The 20,780-nt window shown below is 48.1% G+C and overlaps 1 protein-coding gene across 1 annotated transcript in view; it reads left to right on the top strand.

Moving 5' to 3' along the window:
• The window catches only part of SYVN1 (synoviolin 1), an 890,352-nt gene that overhangs the window by 588,742 nt on the left and 280,830 nt on the right, over nt 1-20,780 (top strand). Inside the window, exon 12 of the mRNA XM_069644965.1 lies at nt 18,539-18,682. Within this exon, the coding sequence (XP_069501066.1) occupies nt 18,539-18,682 (144 nt within the window). The remainder of the gene's footprint in view (nt 1-18,538; nt 18,683-20,780) is intronic.

Raw genomic sequence — 20,780 nt, 5'->3', positions numbered from 1 at the left:
ATATATGGGACTCCAGCCACTCAGTGGGAAGGGACAGAGTCAGGGTGTTCCAGGACTTTGGGAAAAACAAGGTAACGGGCAAAAGAAAGCAAGAGGCCCCAGGGGCCACCTTGTTTCCTATCAGGAATCAACTGATTCCATTGGCAGGGCCGGGGTCCCAAAATGGAGGATAATCGCAGCACCTGTCAAGTTCAGCATGGAGCTGCCACCAGCCCATACTCCGCTCTGTGGGCCACACAGGTGCCCAAAAACATACACTAGGGGTACAGGGTTGTACTCCCACCCATGGGTGCCATACGGGTATCCCAGGGGTCTGTACACCAAACCAAAAAGAGGAAACGCTGCACTGCCAGTATTCCCACATCGACTCCTGGGCAGAAAACAATACAGAACACACATGAAATAGAACTATGAACAAGGACAGGGAGGCCCTGTCCCTCCAAAGCAATTCCAGCATCACACAAGGGTTTCGTACAATTTAGTGAGAGAGAAAAGGCGATATTCATGGTCTGTAGGGATGAGTCAACGCCCACTGAGGTAGCAGATGCAGTATGATCGCCAATGTGAAGAGCGGAGGGGCCTTTGCGTCTCTGTGTGGGATGAGAGAAGGAAATTGATAGCGCAGAAGTCGTGGGCTGTAGGAGAGCACATCACAGGGGATTGCTGGAGCTCCTGCGTCATAGAATTAGCAGGTATTTCAATGATGGAGGCATCCTCCGCTTCCCCTCGTTCCTCCGAAACGGCATGCGCAAGTGGATTGGTAGTATCAGTTTCTTGAGTGTCTTCAGAGGGGGTGCCTGCTTGGATAATGGAAGTAGATAAGGAAGTTGCAGAAGTTGGTAAAGCCAGTTGCATGGATGAAATATGAGCCCCGCAGTGAAGTTCGAAGGTATAGTATGCATGTTGATATGCGGCTCATTGTTAGGGAAGCGTAAGACAAAACAAGCTTCAACAAGAGTCAGGGGGTGTAGACAGATGAACACCGTTTGAATTGCAGAAGTTATCCTTGACAGCTGAGATGGGTGTCGAGGGCAGCTTAGCAATTGCCAATGAGGTAGAATCGCAGGGCGTTTTTGCCACAGAACAGTATTTCCTGCTACCAGATGGAAAAAATATCGTTCGCACACACAGTGCTGTTTTGAGGCTACACATCAGATTTATAGTGCACGGCGTAAGCTTGGGAGTGAGTGACTGTCAGCGAAATTATTAAAAATCTCAGCTGCAGGCGGCATGTCAGTAACTAGGCGATAGATGCCAGGCATGATGTGTTAATGGAAGTGGGCTGTTTTAGAGTGCAAAATAATAAGAAAAACGATTGGAATAAAAAACAAACACAGCGTGTCGGCGCACCCGCTCCCAGCATCCAACAGACGGCGAGACTGCACTCCTGAAGGCACTGGCTGAATGCACGCAAATGCACGTGACCTGCGATATTTGAAGGATGCTGGGAAGGGTGCGTGGCTGTTAAGCAGAATCCTGTGCAGTGCCCTTAGGGACCACTATACACAATTAAGACTACAAGTGGTAATGCAAGTTCACCTTTGGTACAAGCCTGTACTACTATGTTAAAGTGGTAGCAGTAGCGGAGCAGCCAGACTTAACTCAAGAGCAAATGAGCAGTAGTAGAAATTACACAAAGAACCACAATTACTGTGACTCAAGCAAACACTGACTCAAGGGTTCAGGTAAAAAATAGAAGTACATTTTATTTTTTAAACCGTTCACAAAACACTTCACTTCTACTAATTCAAAACCACACGTAAAATACACTACGCACAACCAATTCCACTTGTTCCAACAAATTCAAGGTAATTACATTAGGATTTGACAGACCGGTGTTGCAATACTAACACGTACCCACGGATAGAAATGCTCACGAAGTTAAAACACACTTTGTACTTTAGAATTTCAAAAAAGGGAAAAGTGGATAAAATCACAGGCAATACTTTTGTCAAGGGAATAGGATCAGAGGACTTGTTCAAAGATACCGATAAAAGTCAATAGCCAGTGCCAGTGTCAAGGGAGAAGATGCTCTGTTGTCGAGGATCACACGTTGAACAGTTCGAGATTCGAGATGCCAAGAGTACTTGGATATTGTCAGATGGAAGGAAAAGGGAAGGAAGAAAGGGCAAGCCTTTGTGGAGGAAAAGGGTTCACCCCGATTCCTTACGGTCGGACAGAGAGAACGACCAAATGTGCACAATACCTTATTCGGTTTGAAGAAAGCTGGTGCCACTGTAGTTGTTCCTGGTAGTTCCTGCAGACTCACGGTTCCTGCGGCTTCAGTCGTGAGGACAAGGAGAACGATGTCTGGAGCGATCTGCACTACCAAGGGATGAGGCCAGCAGCAGCAAAAAAGCAATGATGAATAAAAGGTGCGCTCCTTTAAATCAGGAGAGGGCTCCTTCTGATGGCTATCCGGACCACTACAGCGCTGCAGTGATTTCGACCCAGGGGAGGATTCTCTAGCTGAAGAAAGGGTGAGCTGGTTAGTCCCAACAGGCTCAAGGGAAGAAGACTCCGGACTGGATCTTCTCTTGTCGTTGAAGGGTAGATAGCTCAGGACTGCAGCGGGGCTTCCCCAGGACTCGGGGTTGCAGCAGCTGTCCTCTTCTCCGCTTCTCTTCGGTTCCTTGCAGTTCCAGTGGCGACTTTGACTTCTAGCCCAAGAGTCCTGCCTTTTATGCCAAAATCCCCCATTCACACTGCCTGGCTGTCAATCACTCAGCAGGGGGATTGTCCAGCCCGGACAACCACCTCAGCCAATCAACACAAAGTGCGACTTGAGTCTCCAAGGAGACCCTGTGCAGGGGGTGACTACACCCCTCCCTCACATTCAGCCCACCGACACTCCCAGACGCCAAAGGAGGGCTTCTGGTCAGAAGCCTGCCAAAGGTCGGCGAACAAAGGAGGCAAACCTGGTTTGCCGCGCAAAGAAAGACCCAAGAAGGATGTTAACAAAATGAAATGGCAATTAAACCCAACCAGAGCCGAAATAAAAAGTATTTGGGCTAGCGGGTTTAAAGTTCGAGGCTACTAAAATGGCCTAAAACAATACCACATTATGTAATATAATTGCGGTAGGAAAATTAGGGTAGATACCATTGCCACCAGCCAAGTGTTAATGTTAAGGGAGCAAAACAATGCTCCAGGAGGTACAGATAAAAAGGGCTAAGAATTAACCCTTTCCAATACTCCATGAAAGATGGGGGTGTACTGGATCTGTGGTTACTTGACTATGTAAAGTTAATGGCAACTTTACCCTTTTCTGGGGGACAGTAGTCAGCCCCAGAAATGGAGTCGGTGGGAAGTCTAAAAGACCACCCTGTGTCACTGCATTGAAGGTGCTGTGTAACACACAAAAGAGGGGGGGGCTACTGAAGTGGTGTACTCCAGAGTCCACTATCACAAAAACAGATGAAATACACATGGCAAAACACAGGTAAGAGTGGGGGAAAAGCTCACACTCTTACCAAGTGGAGAAAATAAACTCCAGAAATCCAGCAAAGCTCCTGGGAGACTCACTAGGTAAGGGAAATTAGCCATAGAATAATTCTCCCTAACAGGTATGGGAAGGAAAAAGGTTAACAGGTTCTCAGAGCATATGAATACTTTTCAATCTCCCAATGAAGTCTAGATTAGATCTTTCCCAGCAATACAAGTCAACTTAGGCACCCCATATGTCGGACAGTTGGAATCAAAGTCAATGGGTCAGAAGAGTCTGCAGGGAGCCAGGACAGTCATAGTCAATCTGAACGATGTCTATGATATGTTATGACATTTATAAAGCGCCACAGCCCTTAGGCATCTAAGCACAAGCAGAAAAGGTTCAGTGAGGTTGAGCCGAGAATTAGACAAAGAGTGGCGTTTTCAGAAGTTTTTGAAAAAACAAGGTTACTTTCCTCTTGAGTCCCAACAGTAGGTTGTTCCATGCCTTGGACGCAAGCACAGGAAAGGGGTGTCCATTTCCACAAACTCTCGTAGTCCTTGCCCCCTGTAAGAGCCAGGTGGAGGTAGAGCAGAGATTCTTTGTGGGCTGGTATGTAACAATCTTGTCCCTTAGTTAAGTTGGGGCTGTCCCATGGATACATTTGACTCATGGTCAATATTTTAAAAGAAATTCTGCTATTGGTAGCCAGTGTAGTGCCCTTCTGGCAAGAGAGGTGGGTTCATGCCTTTTCATGCCATAGATTATACGCACAGAAGTATTTTGGATTTTCTGCAATCTAAGGACATCTTCTCTGCTGGCACCCCCTAATAGGGCATTGCAGTAGTCCAGCTGTGGCAAAATAACTGCCCTTACTAACTTAGCTCGATTTTTCTTTGAAGATTAAGGGGGCAACTTGTCTCAGTACTCGCAGATGGTATCGGGTATTCTTTTCAATAGCATCTATCTGATCTGCTGCATCCAAGGAAGCCTCCAGATATGCACCCAGGGTTTTCACCCTACCGACTACTTCGATGGGGCTATCCTCAACCAAGAAACTCGAGAAAGCGGGAACTAATGCCTCTATTTTTTGGGTTCATAAATCATGAGTTCCCTTTGCCCTGCATTTAAACATAACAAATGTGTGGTCATCCAGTTCTTTATCACTTCATAAACTTCGTTTAGTTTATACTGATCCTTTTGGTGATCTCCTGACAGCTCCATAGATAGCTGGAAATCTGCATAGTTAGTAAAGAAAAAGCCCAACTTTTCCAGTTCTCTGCAGGCGGGGACAATATAAATATTAAAGAGCAGGGGCGACAAGCATGCTCCCTGAGGGACGCCACACAAGATAGTTTCTACCTCAGAGAAAGCGTCTCCCCAATGTACCCTAGATCTTCTGCCCTCCAAAAAGGATCTAACCCAGTTTATAGTCTCAGTAGCCAGGCCACCCGTATCTAGCAGCCTATTTAGTAGTATCTTGTGATCCAAAAGCTCGAAGGCTGCACTAAGATCTAATAGTATTAACAGTCCGGGTCTGCTCCTTTCCACTAAAGTTAACATATGGGTTTGTAGATCCACCAGGGAACTCTCTGTGCCGTGAAAACGACGAAAGCCTGATTGTCTTTCGTGCAGCCGACCTGAATTTTCAATATGAAGTTGAAGGTGAATTGTGGCTACCTTATCGACCAATTTCAGGAGAAATAATGTGTTTGTAATTGGCCGAAAGTTGGTGGCATCTTTAGGGTCTAGGCCTGCCTTTTTTAAGAGAGGTGTGACTGCCACTGTTTTAATGGCTTGTGGGACCATGCAGTATCTGAAGGAAGCATTTACAAATCTGCATAAGAATGGAGCAAAAATGGCCTAATGGTCCAGAATTATTTTTGAAGGTAGGAGATCCCCCGGACAACTGGTTGGGTTCATGGCTCTCATATTGTCTTCGATCTCAGCAATTGAGATCTGTCTGAATCTGAATCCTATATGAGTAGATTTCAATTCCTCATTTATAGGTGGTTTCTGACCAGTCAGATGTTTTATTTGTACATTCTCTGGGTTGGGGGAGATTTTGCTTAAAGTTTGATTCTGTAACTCTCTCCTAATTTTATCTTGGGCACATAACCGTTTATTTGCGAAAGCTTTCTGTGTTCTAACGCAGTCCTCCTCAGTGGGTGTAATGGTGTGATTAAGAACTTCTGGCTTCTCCCAATATCTAAAGAGGCGGAAGATTTCCTTAGTATCGATGTCTGCTGATTCAATTTGATCATTATAGTAAGTTCGCTTAGCCTCCATAATTGCTTCTTTGTATACTTTCTAATGCGATTTCCAAGTGGCCTTATTATTTGAGTTTTGCTCTTTAAGCCAGATATGTTCTGCGCGCCTTTTACTCGCCTTCAAATTAGTCAGCTCTGGTGTAAACCAGTTTTGTTGGCGCACGGATTTCCTAGTAGTTTTGGATTTCATTGGAGCCACATCATCCAGTAGGTTTGTCACGTACTTGTTATATTCTTCCACGAGTGTATCGGGGTGGTCTGATGCATTGATTTTATGCACAAGAGAATTCATACATTCCGATAGATTATCTGCGGTGAGGGCCTTATAATTTCTAAGAATAGTTTTGCGCAATGGCTCATGCTTGATCTTTTTTGAGTTAGGAAGCAATATTTGGCTAGAAACAAGGAAATGATCGGACCAAATACATGGTGTAGTAGTAATCCCTGATAGCATGATATTCTGGCTCGCCATCCAAACTAAAGTATTCCCTTTAATATGTGTTGGATCATTATTATGCACCAAGATATTATATTTTTTAACAGTTTTTCCAATTCCTTAGCTTTTTTATCTGCAGTATTTCCCTTCCATAAATTCAAGTCTCCTACTAGTATGATGGCAGAGTTCGTGGTTTGGATAGCATTAAGTACATTTGTTAGTTCCTCATTAACATTTTCTGAGACTCCTGGTGGTCTATACACCAGGTGTATACTGAAATTAGGAGTGGGAATACATTTTGTATGTAGGATGTCACATCCATCGCAGTCAATTTGGGTCTCGTACATTTTCAAATCCTCACAGATGACTGCGACGCCACCACCATGGCCCTCCTTACGATGTTTCCCAAAAAACATATAGCCTGGTGGGGTGACCTGTTCTATGGTCAGTTCATGCGCCTCCGATAGCCAGGTTTCAGTTACACACATGATATCAATATTGTTGTCACTGATCTAGTCCCGGACATCCAAGGATCTAGTGTTTAAGAGCGTTACATTCAGCCCTGTGGTGTTCAAGGAGAGGGAGGGTACTTTATTTGACTGAGGAGAAAGGCAATTTGCCATATCATGTGTCTCGTTTATCGTGCTAGTTTGTGTGTTGCCATCTGCAGTGTTAACATTTCCCTTATCCATATTATGCTTACCCTTTCCATTACATGGGGGTATGATCATAGGATCCAGATTACCATTCCGTGTGACCGGGGATATTTGGATAGTAGGGATGGTATCTGTAGAAGGCTGACCAATCAGAAGCTATGGAGCTGGGGCACTTCTTTAGATAGCACAAAGTCTTGCACAAAGTTTAGAGAGTTTGTATTGAAATCACTGTTGGGCCACAAGCTGTTAGGCTTGTGAAAGACAGAGCTGAGATCAACTCTGCAAAAAGCAGCTACTGCAAGTCTCCAGTGAGATGATGCAAGCTACAGACAAGTGGTAAGTGCCCCTTAGTCAAGACTGTATCTTAGGTTTGAAGAAGAGGATCCAGCTGACTTCAGTTTTGGTTGCAGTCTTGCAGATCTGGGGTTCCTGGGCCTCAGTCGTGGGGACAAGACCCCTGGCACTCGGTTCCAGCAGCAGCACAGAAGTCCAGCCAGTCGGGGAAGGTCCTTCAGCAAAGTTCGTCTTGAGGTTAGTTGGTCCCACCAACCCAAGGGAAGAAGTTGTCCGTTCCGGGGCTTCTCTAGTAGATTCCCAATTGGAGCTTCAGCACTGCTGCAGGACTTCACTGGGCAGTTCAACGGTCCAGTAGGGTGCAGCAAGCTTCTCTTCCAGATTCCTTTGTCGGATGTTTCGTGCAGTGGTCGACTCTGCCTTCAGTCCAGGAAACCTCACCTTTTTATCCAGGTTTCTCCACTTTTATGCACAGCCTTAGCTGTCATTCACACATCAGGGTGGCTGTCCCGCTAGGACAGCCAGCCAGCCAATCAGCCCTGGGTGCGTTCAGGTTACCAAGGAGACTAAGAACAGGGAGTTTCGGCACCTCCCTCGCTTGCTGCCCTGCCAGAGACACTGGAGCCAGAGGCGGTTTTCAGCACTGAAGCCCGCCAAAGGCAAAACAAACCAAGAGTACCCAAGAAAGACCTCACAAGCAGGAAATGGCGAAAAAAGACCGGGCCGGGCCATTTTGACAAAATGGGCAACTTTGGGTGCTCTACTGCAGCTGAGGATTCAGCCTGTGGTTAAAACGCACAATGGTAGGAAAATTAAACCACTGCCACCAGCCATTAAAAGTTGTGAGGGTAACATAAAAAATGTTAAGAGTAAGTAGGAAAAGGGGCTACTAAGTAACCCCCCAGTACTTCCACATAAGATGGGGTTTACTGGACCTACATAGGAATAACAGGCAAGTAAAGTCAATTTCACTTTACTAGTCTTGGGAGCAGTAATTCACCCAAGAGAAGGCGTTTAAACCTTCAGAGAAATCCAAAGGCCTTCTCTGACGGGCAAAAGTAGATGCCTGTCAAGTTTGTCAGACTCTAAAAACAAAGAATACAGAATCCAAATCAGATCAAAAATTCATGAGAGTGAGAAAAAGGTCTCGCTCATACCAGGATAAAAATTAAAAGTCCTAAAGTACAGCAAAAGAGCTGGGGGTCTCTAACGTTGAAGGGAATTAGCACAGAAATCAAAATTCTCCCTAACAGCGACAAAACAATCCATCTGTTAAAGTCATTGTATCCAATATAATTCAAATATGCAAAGGAATCGGGCCACAGGACAAACCAACATCAACAACATGTAGGGAATGGGAAACAATGGGAAAACATGGAGAGAACATAGAGAAAACAAGGAGAAAGCATTTATCAGATCTGTACATTAAAGCACTATTTTCTTTTCTTTTTTTTTAAAGTTTTTATTACATTTTTGAACAAACAAAACCAAACAAACGGTGCATGTTCAACAGTTTCATTACACTGTTTAAATTCCCTAACCACTACTCCACCCCCCCTTGCGAGTCTATCACCTTGAGTCATCAGATTCCACACCCTGTGGTTCGGTCTCCTCCTCCTCAACAGGTTCAGTCGGGTCTTCTAATGACCCAAACAATCTGGCTATCAGTGATTTCCAGGCCATCAGGGACTCATTCTCCTCCTCCCCCCCGTTGCTGCACGCCTCTTGCCATGCTATGGTTTCGGCTTCTGCCCATTTTTGCAAGTCTTTCCACCACACCTCTATCCTCGGCACATGGCATGACTTCCATCCCATGGCAATCCTTCTCTTTGCAAGCACATAAACCAGGTCCCTTAGTTTGCTTACATGCCTGGGTTTCTGTGGTCTGGGGATCCCCCCCCAGCAGGCAGGCCCATACCATGTCCACTACTATCTTGACCCCTGTTCCTTCTAGTTCCTCTTTTACACCCCTCCAGAACCTCTCTATGATCGGGCAAGACCAAAACATATGCACCATGCCTGCGTTCTCTTAAGTCGCACTTGGGGCATGCTTGCCGACCTGCATTCTCGAACCTTGATATCCTCCCAGGCGTCATATAAGCCCTGTGTGTTATGTAAAGCTGTATCCGTTTCAGTCTTGTGTTTCTAGACCCCTTCTTATGATACCTTTGCACCCGTTCCCACATCCCATCTCCCATTTGGGCCCCAACCTCCGTTTCCCAGTCGAATCTCAGCTGCGTGACCGCCTTCCCCATTTTAGACATCAACATCTCGTACAATCTGGAGACCTCATGGCCCCCTTCAGCTATATTATATATAACGTCTATGGTGGCGTCCAGTTCTTCCTCCAGCACAGTTTCGGGCCACATTCTCTTAATCCTCTGTAACATTCTGTGGTACGTGATGTACTGGCCTTCGTACAACCCAGCCTCCTCCCGCAGCTCCTCAAAAGTAACACAAGAGCCCCCCTGCCAAATATCCCCCATCGTTGCCACCCCAGCCGGCTCCCAGTGGGTCCGGCGTATCAGTCGCAGCTGAGCGTCTGCCCCTGTCAATACCACCAATGACATCTGCGGTGAGCATTGGGACGGGTTCCCCATCAATTGGCATGCCCTACGCTACACCTTCCACCCCAGCATCATTATTTTAGGGCACCCCACCATCTCTGCCCTGGGTGCCCACATAACTTCTTTCAAATAAAAGGGTGCACAATCCCGCCCAAACAGCCTAAATTCGGAGGCATCTTCAGCAGATAGCCATTTGGCAACATATTTCAACTGGCTCGCCACATAGTACGCCTCGTAATTGGGCAGCTTTATACCCCCTTTGTCATGGAAGTTCTGCAGCTTCCATAACGGCACTCTGTTTCACAGAAAGTCCCTACACATGCTATTCAGTTTGGCAAAAAACCCTTTAGGAATCAGATACGGAATATTCCTGAAGTAATGTAGGAGCCTTGGCAGGACCACCATCTTTAGCATCGCTCCCCGCCCATCATTCCCAAAGGCAGCTTCGCCCAAAATCGCATGCATTTCTCAATTTTTTGGATTGCCACCTCTGTATTACACCTATGCTCCTCCCCCACGGTGTGATATATGTCTATCCCCAGGTACCGAAAAGTACTAACCGCCCACGGTACCTGTAAGACCGGTAACCTCTCTGCTGGAACCCCTGTATACCCCCCAACGGGAACAGACTAGACTTCTGGGGGTTCACCGCTATGCCTGACAGCACAGCGTATCTCCCAAGCACTTCCAAAATGTACTGGAGGTTCTCCTCCGGATACCGCACATACAGCAACATGTCGTCCACATATAGGGAGACCAAATGCCGCTCCCCTTCACCTCAATGCCTATGGTGTCACATTGCTGCCTCATATAGATTGTGAGAGGCTCCAGGGGCAAAATGTAGAGCATAGGGGACCACAGGCATCCTTGTCTAGTACCCCTACTTAGCTGCCACCTCTCTGATATCACAGATCCCGTCTTTACTCTGGCCAGCGGTTCACTATACAAAATCTCCGCCCACCTTACATAGCCAGTCCCTAACCCATAGTGTTTCAGGGCCGCCAGCAGCCACGGCCACTTGACGGAGTCAAAGGCCTTGATCGCATCCAGGGACACGATTGCCATTTCCTCACTTCCGCTGCCAAACTCAATGATCCTCTGAAGTCACCTATGATTGTTGGTGATGTTTCTATGGGGGACATAGCCCGTTTGATCCGGATGTATTAACTTACCTGTGACCTTTTTCAGTCTTTTCGCCAAGACCGCAGTTAATATCTTGCCGTCTTGGTTCAACATTGACACAGGTCTGAAGGAACCACAGCTGCGCCATGGTTTATTTGGTTTAGGGAGAGGTACTGTAACAGCCTCTCTCAGTGACTCCGGCAGGCGGCCCGTCTCGAACGCCTCATTTATCATCTCTAGCAGTGGGGGGGGGAGGACCTCTTCTATATATACCTTGTAAAATTCGCTTGGGAGCCCGTCTGTCCCCGGGGTTTTACTAGTGGGCAACTGCCTCACCACCTCCCCCAGTTCTTCCAGGGTAATCGGGGAGTCCAATTCCTCTTTCCTCCTCGCTTATCTTGGGCCGCCCCATATCCTCAAGCGTTTCTTCTATCATTGCCCGGCTACTATCCCCGTCTTCCCCGTATAACACTCTATAATAATCCACAAACGCTTGATTAACCCCCTACTGGGTGTGTCCTACGCTATCATCTTCCCTCTCTATAGTTCTGATTGTGGCTCTGGGGGTCTCGCTCTTATATAACCATGCCAAAAGTCTCCCCGGTTTGTCACCTCCCGCATGCTGTCTCTCTATGTACCTTTTATAGTTAAGGTTGCACAACCTCTCCCAGTAATCCGCACATTTTTGCTGCAGCTTAAGTATCAAATCGTTTCTCCGCTGTATCGTCGCGGCTTTTAAGGCCTTTTCCAATTTTGCTTCCGTCTCCCTCAGTTCTGTTGAAACCCCATCCTGTAGGTCCTTGGATTTCGCCATAGCCGCCCCCCTCATAACAACTTTAAAGGCCTCCCATAGTGTCCCCGCCGAGTCCACACTCCCAGTATTGGTTTCAAAATAATGTACTATCTCCTCCCGTAAATCTTCTCTAAAGAAGGGGTCTCAACGCCTCCGCTCGCTCGTAGGTGCCATGTCGGGATCCTCGCCCTCAGGGGGCAATATTGCCACGTAAGAATCAGGGGCGAGTGGTCCGAGAGGACCCTGGCCCTGTACTCTGTGCGCAATCTCCACTATCATTTCTGGTGATGCGAAGACATAGTCCAGCCTTGTTGATAACTGCTGTGGGGCAGAATAATGCGAATATTGCCTTTCCCCAGGGTGCCACACTCTCCATGCATCTTCCAACCCAAAGTCATCAAGCAGTGTCTGTAGCGCCATGGCTACAGGGGCCGGTCTATCCAATTTCCCGTCCGATCTATCCACCCTCGGGTTCAATACACAGTTGAAGTCCCCTCCCCAAATCGCCGCGCTTCCCACACACACTCAGGTTCGCACTCAGTGTCCTAATGTACGCCGCCGTGTTCTGGTTCGGGGCGTACTTGTTAACAATACCTATCTCCCTATTCTCTACCAATCTCCTCAGCATAACCATCCTCCCGTCTGTCTCAGCCACCACGTGCAACTGCTGAAACGGGACATGTGGCCCCACCCATATAAGTACTCCTCTTGCGTAGGCCGAGTATGAAAAGCCCACAAACACCCCCTTCCACTTTCCCGCAATCGTGTCCATCTTCTCACGTGTAAGGTGGGTTTCCTGTAGCAATGCAATATCTATTTTCTGCCTGCGCAGATACAGCATAACCTTGTTCCTTTTTAAATAGCTATTAAGCCCCCGCACATTCCATTTGAGTATTTTAAGGTCCCCCATGGCCTGGTATGATCCCATTCCCTCCCCCCCCAGGTGCAGTGTAACCTTGAGTTCCATTCCAATCTATATAGGCTCGCATCCCCTTCTAAAACCCTGTTAACCAAAAACACACCGAACTTCCCACTCCCTCTCCCCCTGCCTCCCAACCCTTCCCCAACACTCTTCTCAACCCCGCCCCCCCGCAACTGTTGCCCAGCTCCATCCCTGGATCTCAGGCTCCCCCGCATCTAGCTCTTTCCGGCTTTCGCCTGTACTCGAAGCTCCGCAGGGTGAGGCCGCCTCAGTGGCCAACCTACTCAAACTACAACTACAATTCGGGGGTGGGGGGGGTAGGGTGCTACCGCCCTGCCGCTCCAGTAGCACATCAAAGAACTACACATTGCTATACAGTTTAAATATATGTAACCGCCACTATATTCAAGTCCATCAAGTCTCTCACAATCCGCAATATGTTATCGAATATCAGCCTCCTACAGCCAGGCCCATCGTTCTCAGCCTTCGCCTAGGATGTTCGCTCGCTGCCATAGCAAAATGCATACCGTGTCTGAGTCACTTATCACGTCCATTTTGTGTCTCCTCCGTGTCTTGATCCGGGCAGCCCTGCAGATCCAACCACGTTGTCGCTTCTTCCGGAGTGTCAAAAAAGTGCATTTTGCCCTTATACACGACCTTCAATTTCACAGGGTACAGCAGCATATATTTTATCCCAGCCGCCTGCAGCCTCCTTTTGATGGTTACATAGCTGTACCGCTGCCTCTGGACCAGCGTAGTGTAATCCGGGTATGCCTTGATAGTGCTCGAGGCCCTCTCGATTGTTTCGCCTTTCTGAAAATACTCCAATATTTTTTCCCGGTCTTTATAGTTCAGTATCTTGGCAATTATCGCTCGTGGAGGGGCCCCCTGTCTCGGCTTCCGCATGAGGGCTCTATGTGCACGCTCGACCACAAATCCTTGCGAGAGTGTACCGGCCCCGATTCCTTGTACGAGTAAGTTCTCGATATAATCAGTCGGGTCCTGGCCCTCTTCGCCTTCCGGCAGACCCACCACACGAATGTTGTTTCTCCTCGCTCTCCCTTCTGCTCAAGACTCCAAGTTGGCCACCTGTTGCTTGAGGACATGGATCTCTTTTGTATTGTTGGCACCGGTGTCCGTATTAGATTTCACCGCGCCCTCCAGGCTGCTTGTGTGTTCCGCCAGTCCCCTGACATCCTGTCTCAGCAGGGAGACTTCGATGCCCACTGCTTCAATTTTAGCCTCCAGGGAAGTGCATAGGTCCATCATCGCAACCCCCCAAGATTCCATTCGCTCCATAATGGCTTCCAAAATCTGACGATTATCAGCCGCTGTCACGTCCTCAGCCTGTGCCATCGGGCCTTTGGTTGAGCTGGCCGCAGGAGACGGTTGTGTTTTGGAAAAAATGTCCATCGTGGGTTATTTGGTCTTATTCTTGCCCACGGCCCCTCGCGCCGCCATTTTCTGGTTACCGTTGGGTCTCCCTATCACGATTCAGCGACCAAGTGTCTCCCCAGCCGCAATTTCCGCTCTTTACCGACTGTCGCGGTGGTCTCCAGGCAGTCGCAACCTCCACCTCCTCTCGCCACTGCTAGTTCAATGCCGAGCGAGCGCTTCTCGTGCTGGTCGTGGTGCGGCCTGCATTTTCACACCCCTGCTGCCCTGGGCCCCTGCCGTCCGGGCCAGCGCCCAAGCTTTCACAACTCAAGACCTACGGCCCCCGGGGGATTTTGTATTCCACCTTCACCTCGCCATCGTCGTTCTTTCCCCGTGGCCGCCGCCTCTATTCGTCCTCTTCGGGTACCCTGGTTTTGTTTCTTTTGTTGTCGGCCATCTTGTGTGACAATGGACCGAGCCGCCGCCACCGTCATTCGTCGAGCAATTCCTCCAGTCTCCCGCTTATGATTTTTCTCAATCTTTATACAATGAGCGAAGCATCCATTCCCATGCGTGTGTGATCGATTCTGGAACCAGTGGCGCACTTTTAAAGGTAGTTTGTACGGATCCTCCGGAGCTCCACGGGAAGCACGTCCTACTCCATGGCTGCCCAAGCCACGCCCCGCCAGCACTATTTTCTTGTACTGCTGTCTAATAGTGAAAACATACGTCTGATTCTAGAACATGATCACGTTGGTCAATATGTCAGGATTATGTTGTCTCTCGTGAATAAAAAAATGTGCAAATGTGCAATAATGTTACAAAGGGCGAATGCCTCACAAATAATGCAGTATACTGTATCAAGTGCCTGTGTGTTATCTTATTTCCTCCAGGGGAAAATCGAGCAGGTCATCAAAGGGGTTCTCCACGTGTTAGACAGCCTTCCCGTCCCTCAATGCAAATCTGTTCCACTCACAGGCCTACGCTAGCGGAGCACAGTGTCACCATCCACTGCAGGACGCCGGCGGCCAAGCAAGCCTGAACTGGCCAAGACGTTGTTCCTCCACTGATGCACCCCTGTGGGAGGCTGGCTGACTAGGTTCATCAATGGGTGAAGGATCACTGACAGATGGGTGTTTGATGCTTTCGCCCAGTGGCACTCCTTGGAGTTTCAACGCAGGTGTCCTCGTATAATGTCAGTTCCCCGACAGGAGCAGCAGATCCCTCAGCTTTTTGAAGAGGTTTGAGCCAGGTTACGAAAAGGACAATAGAGCTAGTTCCCCAACTGTTCCGGGGCTCTGAAGTCTATTCCGGATACTTTCTAGTCAGTAAGAAGACAGGGGGCTGGAAACCCTTTCTGGACTTGCGATGTCTGAGCAAATACTCGGTCCCAAAAATTCAGGATGGTCAAGTTGCAGCACATGCTCGACCAACTGGAAAAATAAGTCGTTGGACCTGGAGGACGCATATTTCCACGTCCCCATTCTCAAACATCGGAAAATGTCTACGTTTTGTGGTGCAGGGCCAGCACTACCAGTTCAAGGCCCTACCATTCAGCTTGAAGTCGGCCCCAAGAGTCTTCACAAAGTGCCTGGCACCATTGGCGGCCCATCTACGTCTACAGGGCATACACATATATATCTGTACTTGGATGACTGGCTTATGCGCCCACTCGCGGGAGCTGGCCGACGAGCACACGAAGGCGACCGTCTGACTATTGACGGATCTGGGATTCTCCATCAACTATCCAAAGTCCTGCTTGAGCTTAATGCCATCGCAAAATGCGCTGTTCCTGGGCACCAGACTCAACACAGTGGCTTGTCTGGCATCGCCCTCAGAACAGCGGCTAGCAGCCATTCAAGGAAAGGTGCAACGGCGGTCATCGGCAAAGAGCGCCATGGTGCGAGCCATCAAGTCGTTACTGGGCATGTCGTCGTCTTGCATCTCCCTAGTCAGTCTTTGCAGTCTGCAGATGTGGCCTCTACAGGAATTCCTGAATGCCCGTTGGATACAGGTGTCTGGAGGTTTCATGGACAGGGTCCCTCAACGAAGAGTTCCAACGGGTGATCAAGTGGTGGGGGTTACTCTCCCACATTGCCCAGGGCATGGGATTTAAGCCCCCCTCGCCCCATACAAGGAGACTGTCACCACAGACTTCTCCTTGGAAGTTGGGCAGCACACACCGGGCGTCTGCATGCCAGAAGCCTGTGGCTGCTGGAGGAGAAGGATCTGCATATCAACATCCTGGAGCTAGGGGCAGTGTTCTGGGCCCTAAAGTCATTCCTGCCATCTCTGAAAGGCAGGGTGGGGAGGATCTTCACGGACAACACCACCACCATGTTCTAAATCAGGAAGCTGGGGGTGGGGGCACTCGATCCTAGGTGCTCTCCAAGGAAGCTCAGGACTTGTGGCACTGGGCCGTCGGACAGGGGATGTTCCTCGTCCCTCTTCACCTGACGGTTGTCAAGAACACCATTGCAGACTCCCGCAGCAGGCAACTTCACTTCTGCCACGAGAGGGAGTTTTGTCAGGATCAGGTGGGACCGCCTGTTTGTCCGATGGGGCAGACCCCAGATCGATCTGTTTGTGATGGTGGTGAACTCCAAATGCCAGAAGTTTGCCAGCAGATTCTACCAGCCGAAGAGCCTGGGGACGCGTTCTACTTCCCGTGCGAAGGGCTGTTTCTATACGCGTTCTCTCCGTGCCCTCTCCTACTACGAGTCATCAACACACTCGGTGTTGATGCAGGATGATTCTCATCGCCATGGCGTGGCAGAGGCAGATTTGGTATCTGGACCTTCTGAGCCTATCGGCGTCGCCTCCAGTCAAGTTGCTGGTGGTTCTGGATCTTCTCACCAGAGAGGGGGGCACAATCCTTAATCACGACCCAGGATCGCTGAACCTGAAGGCTTGCCTCCTGCAGTTTTAGAGTTTTGAGGTTATGAGTTGCCAGCGGACTGCAGGGAGGTTCTCGCCAAAGCTAAGGCGTCATCAACTTTGAAGTGCTATGGCCATAAGTGGAAGCGGTTTGGTACGTGGTGCCGGTTGCAGAAGATTACCCCTCTCAGGGTCACTGCTCCACAGATCCTTCAATACATGCTATCTTTGGCAAAAGCTGGACTGGCTCACACATCCATCAAGGTATATCTGGTGTCTACCTCCCTCTACACCAGGTCCCCTAGGAGATCCTCGCTGTGGTCCCACAGACTCGTCAAGGAGTTTCTCAAATTACTTTTCCGATCCTTCCCGCCAGTGAAGGCCTTTGCCCCGGCCTGGGAACTCAACGTGTTTCTCACAAGGCTCATGGAGGGGCACCCACCCCCCCCCTTCAAGCCGATGCACCAGGCCTCACCCAAGTTTCTCTCGTGAAAGACGGCTTTCCTAATGGCCATCACCTCTGCCAGACGTGTGGGTGAGATCCAGGCCCTATCCTGCAAGCAACCGTAACTGATTTTCCATCAATAGACGGTTGTCCTGGGCACACAACCATCTTTCATGCCCAAAGTTCTGTCCGAATTCCACCTCAATTACCCTTTTGGTGTTCCCTGTTTTCTGCCCGAAACCTTTGTCGCCGGCGAGAGGTACTTGCACTCGCTGGACGTTGCACAAGCCCTGACGTTCTACGTGACATGCACCAAGAGTTTTCGGAAGACTTCAACTGTTTGTGAACCATGGGAAGGCCTTGTCCAAGACTTCCATTTTAAGTTGGTTCTCTGGCTGCATCACGCACTGTCATCGGTTGGTGAACCGGCCGCTGCCCGGCTGTCAGAGAGCCCACTCCACCAGAGCGATTTCTGCGACTACGGTATTCCTTTCTGGTGTGCCCCTGCTGGACATCTGCAGGGCTGCTACGTGGAGGTCCTCGCACACCTTCACGAAGTTCTACTGCGTCGACAGGGATTACAGAGAGGAGTCCAGTGTTGGCCAAGCAGTGCTACGCAACCTGTTCGCTTGAGGGGAGTCTGTTAGAGAGGTAAAAGTTAATTGCCTCTGTTAAGCCTTGTCCCCTCCCCTGGTTGTGTGATGTTGTACTGCTGTGTATTCGTTATTCATGAGCATGTGACTCCATGCCAGACCCCATGCTAGAGAAGGTTTGGGTTACTTACCTGTAATTATTGTTCTCCAGCATGGGTCTCGCATGGATTCACATGCTAACCCTCCCTCCGGCAGCTCTTGGTCATACTTCCACTTTACGTACTACCAAATCTGAAAATGGCTGCCAGAGGCGGGGTTTAGGGAGAGGACTGTCATTGGATGGGGGCAGTAGACCTAGAAATACAGTTTTAAAGTGAAACTTTTTCTTTTTACTGTGGATTCCCAACGTGACGATGGGGAATATTCATGAGCATGTGAATTCATCCCAGACCCATGCTGGAGAACAATAGTTACAGGTGAGTAACTTGTTCCTTTCTTTCAATTGTTAGTCCAAAAGTGCTCAAGTAAAACTCCTTTCCCTTGTGGATCAAAACGCTTTGAGAAATTGCTTTACAGAGTATTAAAGGTCACCAAAACTGGGGATTTGAAATTGCTATATTACAAAGGTTGGTGTGAGTGCTTGTCTACTATCTTATTCATTAATTGTATGTGTTCATTTCTTTGACTCCAAGCACTTCTTAGGGGATGTATGCATGTTAGTAAAACATAAGTAATGTTTTTTTTTATTTTTTATCTCAGTTCCCCAGGGTATGCTTCCTCCATTTCCTCCTGGAATGTTTCCCATGTGGCCACCTGTGGGCCCTTACCCGGCAGTTCCAGGAATGCAAGCGCCTAACAACCCACCGGATCCTGATTCTGCAAGTGGCACAACCTCCACCACAGGTATATAGTCCCATACATCCTTTTATACTTGTTTTGTAGACTATTTGGAAAAGTCCCATGCTCGAAAATGGGAATGTGATGTCCCAGGGGCTCAGACCCACCTCTTGCTCTATGATGCAGGCCCATGGGTCATTGTAACAGATGATCCCCCTCGCCCCCACTCCATCCCCAGCCTCATAAATGTTTCCTGTCCTCAGAGCCCCATCTTCTTTGGGCAGAGTCCATTTGGCCAGATTAGGAGGACACAGACTGTGCAACGTTTCCACAAGCTTACAGGGCATTGACCAGAAAATAGAGGGTCACAATGGGGCAGAGGCTAGTAATTATGGATCACCTGGTAGCCCCAGAAACGGATGATTTCTGGTACCCACAGATTTCAGCGTCCCTGGAATTCTATTGGTGCCATTTATAATGGGAGAACCCTGGATGCAAACGTAATCTGGTAAACCCTGACAGCTGAAGAGCACATTTGAATATTTGAGGGAAATGCTGTAAGGGCCCTAGCCGCCGCAAGCGCATGAATCCATGACTTCTGCTGATTAAATGTGGAAGAGTGATCTTCTGAGAGAGAAGTCAGTGACACTACTTCTCGCAGCCGAAAATGAACCCAACCTCCCGACAATTGTTGAGTGCTGCACAAAACAGACAATTAACGCCCAGCCCAAAGAGTGAGCTGAACTTGCTGTTGCGAAGTAGCTGTAACTTCCACGCTTCACCCTTTGATTCCAAGATGGTGCACTCACATAAAGGTGTCTCAGCCAGGGAAGAATGGATTTCAGTTTAGAATAGAGAAGTGTCTCTTAGACACATGTGTGGGGTGTGTCTGAATGCATGAAGTTTAAATGTGAATACAGGATTGGATGTCAACCAAACACATTGAATGGTACCAATTTGGGGATTGGTTGGCAAAGTTACCCCTGCCTGATTGTGTTTTTAGGGCAGTGGTCTGGAACCTTGACTCTCCACATGTTTTGGACTACAACCCCCAACAGCCCTATTTGAATTGACATTCTTTTATTGATCCCAATCCTGTAGGTGCTCTGCCAGAAAGTTGGTCACTAGATGCCCCCTATAAACCAGGCTATTCCAGTTATGATATTCTGGCCAAGAAAGGGGGGAGGGGGTGCCCTAGTGGTGGACTGTTGATGTTGTGTGAAACGGACATGAATGCAAGTATTGCTGCAATATTTCCTTGGGCATCCCTATATTCAAATGTTACAGATTGTATTACCTCCAGCGTTTAATGTATTCAATGTTTACAGTTGTGGATCTTCCTTCCCATTATAATCCATCTTGAACACTGGTTTACTAATATGGAATACAATGATAAGAATACAATAAACAGTACAAGACGTCTAGTAAGGGAGCTTAACAAAAGCTGATTGAGCCCCTCTTAAGCTTGGCGGATATTCAAGATGTCGAAGACATTTGGGCAATAGCAACCATCCAGTCATCTAGTGTTGAGAGCAAACCTAAAAATACTCTCCCCTCAGTACGTAGTTTGTAAGCGCTGAAATACGAGCCTGTGATTGGTGCTTCTTTGGTGATATACCGGCCAAGCCAACCTAGAAGTCAGAGTATACTTTACACCATTTTGATTACATCTTGATTGACCTAGGCCATTAACCAATAACAAAGGAACTTGTGGTCCATGCAAAAGCTGAAAACTCATGACCTGTAGTGCTTACTTATGAATTTCCATCTACCCTTGATCAGTGTTGAGACATCAACTACTCGCCGGAAACTACGATGGGCTCAGCTAGAAAAATAGAATTTTTCCACAGCTGCAGACTGTGTTCTTGAATGATGCAAACAGTCCAGAGATAGGTTTTAGGAAAGATATTTCTTTTGCTCCTTTAGTCCCATAGACAATGGGGCGTGCTTTCTTTTTGCTGTGTTTAGACTCGGGACCTGACTTTTTGGAGGTAATTAAACCCTCATTCTTTACTTCCCTTGTACTATTGCTCATTTTTATGTGGAAACAAATTAGTCCATAAGACTATCGGTACTGAGAGATTGTCTCTTTGTGAATTTCTTTGATTGTTACAATTGCACACATCACCTTGAACTAAAGTGTGGTTAGGATACTTTGTATCCT

The sequence above is a fragment of the Ambystoma mexicanum genome, chromosome 2p (genome assembly GCF_040938575.1).
Source record: "Ambystoma mexicanum isolate Mex_15411 chromosome 2p, UKY_AmexF1_1, whole genome shotgun sequence".
Classification (NCBI taxonomy): domain Eukaryota; kingdom Metazoa; phylum Chordata; class Amphibia; order Caudata; family Ambystomatidae; genus Ambystoma; species Ambystoma mexicanum.
The sequence above is the reverse complement of the archived record's forward strand: the minus strand, read 5'-3'. Positions and strand labels throughout refer to the sequence as shown.